Below are 12,248 nucleotides of genomic sequence, written 5' to 3'. Positions count from 1 at the left end.
CCTGGTCTGTCTGGGTGGCTTATCGTAAAACACCTAAAATCCATAGAATTATGGGCTCACGGATGCATGGAGATTGCCATATAAGTTTATAATTAATATGGTAGAATTTGGAGAGGTTCCAGAGCTGAAATGGTTCCCTCTGTGCAAGTAATATTATGCATGCATTGCTTAGAACCCTGACTGCTAAATCCAAACCAGAACATGTGCTAATGTGGAATAAAGGGACTTTCAGAAAATTGCACTAATAGACCTCTCAAAGGAAAGCATGCTAAGCATGAGTCTTACTATTGTCTGTATCCTTTGATTACTAGTAAATTCAGCAATGGGTAAGATCTGTAATTTATGTTGAGGTCAGTTTGACACTCTGACAATTCTTATCTCAATTTTTTTTTTTTCCATTTCAGAGAGATTTTTTCTTCAACTATTGACCCAGGTATTTTAAAACTTCATCTTTTCTCCCCACTTCTAATAGCAGTTTTCCATATATGAGGACATTTGAAATGTGGTATGACCTTCAGCAATTATAAAATGCAATTAAGTAAGGCATAAAAATATTTGTTTGACATCCTTCTCAGAAAGCACATCCTACGTATTTCACAAGTTCTTGGTAGTTAGGAAATAATGAGATGAAAGAAACTTTGGATCTGAAACAGATTACAACACTGACTATTTTCTGGTGGTGCTGGTCCCTTTTAATTTACTTTGCTGGATTGACTGACTGATTACTGTGAACAACTATTATATAATGTATATGTGGCCTAAATGTTTGCAGTTCTCATTACATAATACAATGAATAGGTTATTACTTTTACTTTTCTAAGTAGACTTTTTAAAGACAATGCCTTACAGTAACTGAATGTTTTAATATATCAGAAAGATATATTATGAAGGCTATCTCAACAATTTACTATTTTTTCAAATAAAAATATTTAAAATGTGTTCATTTTAAAGTTTGCAAAATACATTAGAGTATCCTTAATAAATGCAGATTTAATGAACTCAAGATAAATAACATCCTAGTCATATCACATTCTTAATACAATAATTGTATTTTACTATTAATACAATAAATCAATGTATTATATTATACATAAATGCATTATAGTTTACAGGTGCTTTCATATATTGCTTTGTGAGACCCTTACAGTTTTCAGCTTTTCATCATTGTTCTTTATTTCCAGATTCCTGTTTAAATTTCATGAATATGAAATATTTGGATTCTGTAAAGGAGAACAGCTTAGGAAAGGCTTTACATGGTTTCCTCATGCTGGCACAGCAGAGGAAAATTATCTATGTGCCTGTGATGGAAGATCTCAATCTTCTTCCCAAAGGTGGTCTTATGCTCTTATTATCCCCATAATGACTCCATTCTAAGTCCTTAAAGTCTGATCAGGTAACTGTCTCTTTTGCCAAGTTTACTGCTTTCTTTTTGCCTGAATATACAGGCAGGGGTCAATTCCAAGGTCAACTTGGAATGATTTAGGGTCTGATGTATTTCAGCTTTTTCTATTTCTCTAAAGCCTATTTTTTAAAGCACCTACTTGTATTCTTCCATCTAATTTACTCCTCCAATTATGTCCAAGCTCCCCTTTTTCCTAATGACTCCTTGTAATTGGGTACAGAGACTCTGGCAGGCTAATGACTTGCCTCTAAGAACACAGTACATTTCTAAGTAGTAGGGCCAAGACCCTTCAGATTCTCAGTCCTGTGTGCTTTCTACCAGACTGTATTTAAAATTACCCAGAGTAAATTATCCAGCTGTAGATATAAAGGAATATAAGTTGTGTTCCTAATTTTTATTTCTCACTCTTATTCTTCTTTTAGAATAAGAGACCCAATAAATGAACAGATATGGGAAGGAATAAATAAAAGGGCTAAAAGGGAAGAAATTTCAGGGCTAAAACTCAAAAGAAGGTTTTAACTTTGATTTATGATCAAGCCAAAACTAGCTGTATTTAATGGTGGTACTACTGCCACTTACTTATAAATGGTTTTTCCTTAAAGGGATCAAATTCTATTCAGAATGAATTTCCTTTCTTCACAATGATGAAGAAATTATATTGCTTTCAGATTTTATATCAGTACTTTTCACAGGACAGTGAGATTATGAGATAGTATATCAGGCAGTGAGGAAAACGTATACCCAGGCAAGACATGTATGAGTATTTTTAGGAATGAGAGAATGAGAATGAATGGAATCATATGCTACTCCTTATCTCTATTGTAAATATTTGGATGTATCCATTTTACAAAGAAGAATGATAAGATCCTCGGGCGTTAAGTTCTTAAAAGTTCTTGGAACTTTTTTCCTTGTCATGATTTCAATTTAAACCCTCAAGTTCATCTAATTGACTAAGAGAAGAGAAAAGCAGGGGAAATAGGATTTGACTAGAAGTAACAAAGAATAACAGAAAGAAAGACATTTGACAAGGCATGAGTGGATTTTTGATAGTCATTCTATGGGAAGGAAATCATGAAGCACTACCTATGCTATGACAGGAAACAGCAAGGTGCATTGGCAAAATAGGTAGACTCTAATGATACACACTGAAAACGTAATTCATTTTATTAAGCAATAGTTAACAGTAATACTATTAACATTTATCAGTATTTGCTGCTGTAGCAATTGTCAATGATCAATATTTTTAGAGAAAAATATTACCATTGACTTCTAATTTCAAATTTCAAGAAATTTTCATGAAACACTGCATAATCTCTTCTTGTGTTTACAAGTTTTACAAAAGTCCAGGTAATAGGATGGAGTGGAATTTTACTGACATATAAAATACATAATGACATTTGAGTTTGCTTCCAATTTTTTTTTTTTTTTTTTTTTTTTTTTGAGATGGAGTCTTGCTGTGTTGCCCAGGCTGGAGTGCAGTGGTGCGATCTGGGCTCACTGCAAGCTCCACCTCCCGGGTTCGTGCCATTCTCCTGCCTCAGTTTCCCAAGTAGCTGGGACTACAGGTGCCCGCCACCACGCCTGGCTAATTTTTGTATTTTTAGTAGAGACGGAGTTTCACCGTGTTGGCCAGGATGGTCTCGATCTCCTGACCCCGTGATCCGCCCACCTCGGCCTCCCAAAGGGCTAGGATTACAGGCGTGAACCACCAAGCCCGGCCGAGTTTGCTTCCAATTCTACAGATTTTTTAGAATACAAATAATATGGAAGAAACCAATTAAAAAATTTTAATCAAAAAAGAGAAGTCAGCAGTCATTAAATTCTTATAATCTGAAATATTTCTATTAGTTTCAGTATGGTGGTTTATGTATATCCCAGACTAAGGATCAGGAGAAAATTACTTCTGATATTGCTATCATGTAATACGACATAAATGTGGATATTTTTCATTCATTAGGTTATTGATAAAACTGATATATGTGCTTTAAAAACCTGAAATCATATGGTAAATGGTCTCACAATTAATGGATTTGAATAAAGTATGATAAGTACAATATTTTTATTCTAAATAGAAAAGGACACAGTATCTCCTTCTAAATGCACTTTCCTTAGCTATTTTCTTCAAAATTCTTTTTACATGTTAATATAACCTTTTCTTTAGTTTTGGTAATTCTGGCTTTTAAGTTGCTTTGAAAAATTGGAATTAATATCCTCAGAAAAGTTTAAATTACCAAATGTTTGCACTTATCTAAGTGTTCTTAGGATGATCTGCTTTTGATTTGCTCTTTTGTCTTTTGTACAAAGCTAAGACAGCTGGTCTTGGGGCAGGCTAGTGACTGGGCTAGGGGCATCTCATATCAATTGCAAATGTCAAGTTAGACACTTTTGATTTAAGGATCCCAGTATGAATCTCAATGTAGATAAAATTACCTACCTTTGCCCTGGAGCTTAACCCTTCCCCTCTAAGGTCACAATGGCAGAGATCACATCAGGTCATGCTTTCCACTTATATTTAGGGTCACACAACAGATGTTAAACCTAATTATCTGATGTTAACCCCTCTACTGCTCTGCATTTAAACCATGTACCCTTTCCATATTCAAAGCTGACCTCCAACCAAATGTAATGGGTTAGCCTTCCTTCTCTTGTAATTTACAACTCATTTTTGGTAAGTAACTTCTCTAAGAGACATTAAACCAGCAGGAGCCGTATGCCACCTGGATGAAGGCGCTTCCTGCAGTTTGATGCTGGTGCTGCGGTCTCTCCGTACTGGTGCAGGCTCCAAGGTAGGTAGACCTGTGGCCGAGGTGGTGGTGGTCCAAGTGGAAGAAACTCGTCTCAACAAGCCAGGGGGCAAACTCCTTCTCAGGCGCTAGGAAAGAGACTTGACTTCATTACCAAGCATATTTTATATCTCTTAAATTTTATGTAATATAATAGAAGGAAATGAGCTTTTCATTAGAAGTGAATTGACTAAATTATATTGGTTGAATATCACCTATCTAAAATTTGAGTGCTCAGAAATTTAATAAAAGATTATCTGGCCAAAATGAACGCATATTATAAAAATCAGCAGCCAGGCGCAGTGGCTCACGCCTGTAATCCCAACTCTTTGGGAGGCCAAGGTGGGTGGATCATCTGAGGTCAGGAGTTTGAGACCAGCTTGAACAACATGGCGAAACCCCATCTACCAAAAATACAAAAATTAGCTTGGTGTGGTAGTGGGTGCCTGTAATCTCAGTTGCTCAGGAGGCTGAGGCAGGAGAATCGTTTGAGCCTGGGAGGCGGAGGTTGCAGTGAGTCGAGATCATACCACTGCACTCCAGCCTGGGTGACAAGAGCAAAACTCTGTCTAAAACAAAAATAATAAATAAATAAATAAATAAATAAATAACCTTTTAGGGTCTTTATTTCAATGCTTATACAAATATGTGATTATAGGAGTGAGTCAATTACCTCTGGGATAATTTTATAGTTATATTTATTCAACAGGATTTATAAACCTATACACACATATTAGTTATTATGAGAAGTTTTTCCTCAAAGGTCACTTGCTTGGGAGCATGAATTAATTTATATCACCTTGCACCACAGTCTATACCCCCAAGTATTATTGACTTTATTATCTTCATTTACAAACAAAAGGAGCTCAGTGTAAGAATGTAAGTCTTTCACAAAATGCACCATTTCTCTTATGATTAATGTAACTTAGACATCAGAGATATGGGTAATGTCATCAGTGTCAACTCCTCTTAATAGGAGACCCTGCTGGCCAACCTGCTGTTCCCCTTCTTATTTCTTCTCCCACCGTATCCTAAACAGGACATGTAGCGTCATCTGCACTGAGACAAGAGTCTGGGATCACTAGGATGAGCACCAACCCTCTAAAGTGAGTCTTGACCTTAAAAGTTAAACTAGGGGGTGCGGTGGCTCATGCCTGTAATCCCATGTAAACCTCAGCTACTTTGGGAGGCCGAGGCGGGTGGATCACTTGAGGTCAGGAGTTTGAGACCAGCCTGGCCAACTTGCAGTGAGCCAAAATCGTGCCACTGCACTCTAGTCTGAGCAACAGAGTGAGACTCCATCTAAAAATTAAAAAAAAAAAAAAAAAAAAAAAAAAAAAAAAGTTAAACTGAAGGTCTTTTTTCTATAACTTCAGCAACAGTCATAATAGACAGAACCACAACCCACTTTTGTTTGTGGCTAATCACTCCTAATAAACCTACCACACAGGCATAGTTCACAAAGACATTCTGCTCTTCCGAAGAAGGTAAAAAATTTTGAGAAATGAATTATATGTCAACTTGGGATTTAAGAATAGCTCCGACATTAAATAGTTTCCAGTGTCTCTTAAACATCTGAATGTGCATCTTAGAAGGTAATTCAGTTGGAAGAGAAAAAGTCAAACACTCTTAAATACCAGGTTTCTTGCCTTAAATCTGTCTTTGACCTCAGGTCTATTTTGAGACCTGAAGGAACCAGTTAATCTCTCTCTCCATTTCCTTACTGTCATATTATACTTAGGTATATCTTTATTAGGGAATTGCATATTGGAAGGAAACTATGTAAATATGTTATTGACAAAGTTATGAAGATCACATTCCTGAGAGAAGAGACGCACAACAGCAGAAGCACAGGTGTTACTGACTGACCACCAGCTCCAAGGGATAGCTGACTGTCTACTAAATAAGTAACTGTGCTGAATATACCAGAGACCACTGACACTCTGATTTTCTTGTCTTTAATATGCCTTATTTTTAATTAATATTGAGATCTAAACTGGGTGAGGATCCTCTTATAATTGACTTTCGTAAAACTCATACCATATATGTCAAAAGAATAAATTTGTGTAATTTCTTCCTTTTACATATAAAATATATGTTTATAGAAATCACTAAGGACATATTTCACTTTAAATAATCTATAATTGACTAAAACTGTTCTGGGTTCAAAACTGATTGTGTATTGGAAAGTCATGAGGGCATTTTGAAGTATATCATTCAAGAAAATCGAAGAGTAAAGAACCTTCAGTTTTAGGAGTCAATGAATTTTAAACAGAATCTGCACTAAAAAGGAGCAAGGATTTCTGTCTTTTTTGTTTTGTTGTTGTTGTTGCAATATCCTTATCACCTTAGAAAAGCATCTGGCATATAGAAGAAAAAACTTCTTGCATGTAACATGAAAGATTAAATAAAAGAGGTAACATAAAAAGATAAATTTTCTATGTATAGAAAACTATCAAGTATAAGGACAGAAGTCTTTATGTTTAAATATTTATTACTTTTGTCACCATGATCAACACATTTTGCCTGAGTCATTGATATTAATCTGCAGATGGAGTTGAGGTGACAGGAAGGAGGCCTAGAAGACAACTAAAAAAAAATAGTTTAACCCTTTAAGGAGTAGGTCATTACTACCTACCTTTGGAATAGCAAGCTTGTCTTTTTCAGAGCTCTCTTCAGAGTCCGAACAGGTATAGTTTTCACTGAGCGAAGCGACGGGATTCACTCTGGGCTTGTGAATGGCCTGGAAGGTGAGCTGTGTGCTGAGCAAGTTGCTCACGGCTCTCAAGGATGTGCACACGTTTGGTGGAAGAGAAGGGTCTGCCAGGAGGTCGGTAATGAGGCCGTGGGCCTCGCCCATGACGGCGATGTCCACAGTAATACTGGTTCCTGAAGACTGGAACACAAACCAAGACAAGATCAGGTAAGAAAAGGTCTGAATCGGAAGGCACAAAGCATTAATTTGAACTTTTTCACTAAGAAATGAATGGGATGATTCTTTAGGATTTCAGTACAGTAAAATTCACATCACCTATTTCAAATTCTACTAAAATATGCCCTAGCAGTCATCCTTTTTTGCATTTGCGGCACATTTTTTAATGCTAGAACTCGGGGAGGGGTCAAGCATATTTGAAGAAATTAAAAAGATGAACACTACTTTTAAAAGGCAAAAAGTTTCAGAGATCTGGGGGGAAAAAACTTCATATCACTCCTTATGAAGAGCTCAACATTTTACATGTATGTTCTTTAGGAATTTCACTCCAAAAGCAACATTAATATACCATAAAATGTTATTTTTTATAATATTTTAATGTGACACTTGAACCTGGTGTTTATTCAATGAATATTTTTGCTAATGGTAGTTATTCAACGAATGTTATTAGAGATAGACACGCAAAAAAACTCCGTTTGTGTGCTAGTTCACAATCTGTCTCTCTTGTTGTTGGTAAGAACAGAAATTTCAGTTCTGGGATTCTGTGGCACATCTGTCATATTCTGCCAAACTGCCTATCAGAGCAGAGTCATTACTCTGCCCTCACAGCAGAAACGAAGAGCACAAAACACAGAGGCCAGGAAAATACGTATAAATACATAAAATAAACTCCAAAGAGAGAAAAAAACAGAAGTATAAAATTGTACGATTAAAAGAACATATGAGGGATTATTTTATAATCTTGAAATTACAACATTTAAAAATAATATGAATTCATAAACTGCCAAAGATATTCCTAATGTATCTGACTAAATGAAGATATAAAGTTCTACATAAGAAAATATACCATAAGCAAAGGAAGAAATGGTCTGTGAGAAAATGTTTGCCACACAGAGAAGATAAAACATATCCAAATATAGAGCTTCTAAAATCAATAAAGGATAAAGTTGAAAAAGGAAGTGAATAGACAATTCAAACGAAATGTAAATAACCAATATATATAAAAAGCCTCTTATGTCCCCTATAATTAAACTGCAAATCAATATAATAAAAACAACTTTCACTTACAAAATTGGCAAAACAGTAAAAGATTTGTAACACCAAGCATTAGTAATGGTTTGCATAAATGAGTAGTGAGGAAAAACAATCCAAAATATTTGGCAGGAAACTTTGCTAAGCCTATCAATTTGTAGCTTAAATGTATGTATCCTATGATCCAGCAAAACAACATACACATCTGGTCAAAAGAAATACTTCTACAAATATCTAAACATATAAAAACAATAACACAACGGGTATAGCAGTGCTCTGGCAACGACAACCAAAGAATGTAACCCCAAGATGCATATAAGTAGATAAATTGATCTTTTAAAATTGTCATTATATCTGTATTATAAACTTGTATATCTTTGTTTAAAAGATGTGGGTAGATTCATAAATTATTGTCTAGAAAATATTGTTCAGTGGGTGGAAAAGTATGTTGTAGAAAAAGTGAATATATATTATTCTTGTAATTAGAAAAGTATCATAATTATAACACCTAACATTCATAAAGATATCTAGTCTTGCAATACCTATAAGTAATGAATAAATGACTCTGTAAAATTCTCATACAGAAAAGTTATGTCTTTTACTGCTAAAATTACAATAACTATAATAATAATGGTAAAGTTGATATTTATTACCCACAAGTCTACAAAGTATTAATAGGTACTATAATTACTTTCACTTTCATTAGACACAAATAATTTGCCAAAATCAGACAGGTTGAAAGTGGAAATATCAGGCTGCAATCAAAAATAGCTTGATTCCACAGCTCAAGAGTTGAACCAGCATGGTGGGGAAAAAAAAAACAAAAAAAACCAAACAAAACAACAACAACAAAAAAAACCCAGAAAATCTTAATTTTATGTGCTTAAATATGTCTGTAATTACTTAATGCATAATTTAATAATAGTGCCCATGTTCTCTGATCACAGGCATAAATATCTCTTATGAACCATTATGAAAATTTAAGTGAAATATTAATAATTTTAGGATATATAGTCATGCATATGTCATATTTGTGTCTGCGGGTTAATTTTATTTTTCTGAGCTAAAAGGAGAATTTTACTTTCCTTATCTTAAAAATAACTTGCATTGTGTAACCTTGAGGCTTACAACATGATGGTATGTGATGTGTACAGATAGTCCAATGGTTACTATAGCGAGACCGATTAACATACCCAGCATCTCACATAGTATTTTTGTGACAAGAGCAGCTGAAATCTCCTTATTAAAAAGAATCTGTAATTCAATACAATTTTGTTAACTGTAGTCCTTGTGTACATTAGATTCCCTAGACTTACTCATCCTATACATCTGCTACTTCATATCCTTTGTCCTACATCTCCCCATTTCCTGCCCCTTCCCCTGACTCTGCCCACGGTAACCACTGTTTTATTCTCTCTCTCTGAATATTTGACCTTTTTTTAAAAAATTAAGATTCTACATGTAAGTGAGATCATGTAATATTTTTCTGTGTCTGGTTCATCTTACTTAGCATAATGTCCTTTAGGTCCATCTATGTTATGGCAAATGGCAGGATCTCCTTCCTTTTTAAAGGGTGAATGATATCTCATTGTATGTATATACATGTGTGTGCCTATAGACATACCACGTTTTCTTCATCCATTCATTCAGGGACGGATGCTTATGGTGTTTCCATATCTTGGCTATTGTGAATAATGCAATGGACATGAGGGTGCAGATATCTTTATGAGGTGGTGATTTTATCTTATTTGGATCATATAGTTCTATTTTCAATTTTCTTAAGAACCGTTATACTATTTTCCATAACGGCTATACCCATCTACATTTCTAACAGCAGTGTTCTAGAGTTCCCTTTTCTCCACACTCTTGCCAACATTTGTTATATCTTGTCTTTTTGATAAGAGGAGTGAAGTGATATCTTACAGTGGTTTTAATTTCCATTTCCTGATGCTTAGTGATGTTAAACACTTTTCCATACATATATGTCGGCCACTTTCATGTCTTCTTTGGAGAAATGTCTGTTCATGTCCTTTGCCCACTTTTTAATCAGGTTGTTTTCTCCCTATTGTTTTATAAGAGTTATTTATAAAGTTTGGATATTAATTCCTTATCAGATATATGCTTTGCACATATTTTTTCCCAGTCTATCAGTTGCCTTTTCATTTTGTTGATTGTTTCTGTTCCTGTGCAGAAGCTTTTTAGTTTGATGTGGTCCCATGTACTTATTTTATCTCTTTTGGCCTGGGATTTTGGTGTGTTATCCAAAAAATCACTGCCAAGGTCAAGGTCCAAGAGCTTTCCCCCTATGTTCTCTTCTAGAAGTTTCATGGTTTCAGGTGTTACATTTTGGTCTTTACCTATTTTGAGTTGATTTTTGTGTGTGGTGTAAGATAAACATACGATTTCATTCTTTTGCATGTAGAAATCCAACTGTCTCAGCACCTTTTTCGAAGAGATTACTCTTTCCACCTGTCTCCTCCTAGCACTCTTGTGTAAAATTACTTGAGCATGTATGTTTGAATTTACTTCTGGGCTCTCTATTCTGTTCTATTGGTGTAGGTTTCTGTTGTTAGGCCAGTAGCATACTATTTTGATTACTATAGATTTGTAATATAGTTTTAAATCAGAAAGTGGAATGCCTTCTACCATTTTCCCCTCAGTACTGCTTTGGCTATTTGGGGTTTTTTTTTGTGGTTTCATACAAATTTTACGATTATATTTTTCTATTTCGTGAAGATGCCACTGGGATGTTGATAGTTATTGCATTAAATTTCTGTATTTCTTTGGGTAGTATAAATATTTTAACAATACTTCTGATCGAGTAATGGAATATTTTTCTATATATTTGTGTCTTCAATTTTTTTCACCAATGTTTTACAATTTTCAGTGTACAAATCTTTCACCTCCGTGGTTAAATTTATCCCTAAGTATTTTTTATGCTATTGTAAATGGGAGTGGTTTTTAAATTCTTTTTCGGCTAGGTACTTATTTGTATATAAAAAATGTTATTGATTTTTATCTGTTGATTTTTAATCCTGTAACTTTGCTGAATTCATTTGTTAGCTCTAACAAATTTTGTGTGTGTGTGGAATCATTGTGGTTTTCTACATATAAAGATCATGTCATCTGCAAATAGAAATAATATCATTATTCAATTTTTTAATGTTTGTAAAAATGCTACTGACCTAACATCCCTTTTAGAAATAAGTATTTTAAAGTGCATCTCTAATCATTATGCTTCTGAAAATCTCATCCAGTGTGGTCCTCTGAAATAGTAATGTTTATTTTTGGCCATGTTGTTCCAATAAATAATTCACTGCACTGTTTCCATACAAATTTGAAATTTTAAGTCAAACTTTGTTTTCAAGACATAAATGTTTTGACAGTGAAATTAAGTTCATTCTCTAGTAATAACTAAAAAGTTCTCTTAAAATGTTCTCAGTACATAAAATCTGTAAGTCTGAAGAAAAAGTAGAACATGTTCATGAGAATTACATGTTTTAAATAAAATATTGGGAAGAACACAAGTCTTTTTATAACTATCAAATTGTGTGTCTTTTATAATACATTTTATTTTTTCTTTAAAGTAATAGATGTATGTCTTGTATATACAGAAAAAAGTAGTAAAAATTTAAAAAGTAACTTTAAAATAGAAACTGAAAACTCATCTTTATAAGTCAATGTCACAGTTATATAAGAATTTAGAAAATAAGCACATTATGTATTTTGATGCTACTATGCTACAGCTTTTGCAAAAGCAAAGGTCTTTAATTAAGGGAAAACAAAAGCAACATTCAAGCCAAGAGACAAATTATCCGTATTGAAATTGGCTAAGAAACTGAAGTGAACACTTCTACTATTGGAAAAAAAAAAATCTCCTCAGTGTCATTAAGTCAGGTCCTCGCTTTACTGTTTTCATGATTCTAGAATAAAATTATGTTACAGTCAACAGATACATCACACATAAGAAGTTATTACCACTTTTTTGCTCAAATAACTAAAGGCTTCAATGAGGCATGCAATTTAAAACCAACAATCAGATTTGTTTGCAGCAAACCTGCCAAGGCTAACCACATATGAAATGGTGAAAGATAGAAAG

At 34.2% G+C, this 12,248-nt stretch overlaps 1 protein-coding gene across 2 annotated transcripts in view; it reads right to left on the bottom strand.

The window, feature by feature from the left end:
- Nucleotides 1–12,248, bottom strand: part of PDE3A (phosphodiesterase 3A) — a 314,907-nt gene that overhangs the window by 56,000 nt on the left and 246,659 nt on the right. For both annotated transcript variants that reach the window (XM_050747593.1, XM_050747594.1), the window contains exons 3-4: nt 6,824–7,081; nt 4,120–4,274 (exon numbers count right to left, since the gene is read on the bottom strand). In XM_050747593.1, the coding sequence (XP_050603550.1) occupies nt 4,120–4,274; nt 6,824–7,081 (413 nt within the window). The remainder of the gene's footprint in view (nt 1–4,119; nt 4,275–6,823; nt 7,082–12,248) is intronic.

Source organism: Macaca thibetana, chromosome 11 (assembly GCF_024542745.1).
Source record: "Macaca thibetana thibetana isolate TM-01 chromosome 11, ASM2454274v1, whole genome shotgun sequence".
NCBI lineage: Eukaryota > Metazoa > Chordata > Mammalia > Primates > Cercopithecidae > Macaca > Macaca thibetana.
This window is presented reverse-complemented; position numbering and strand designations above follow the sequence as displayed.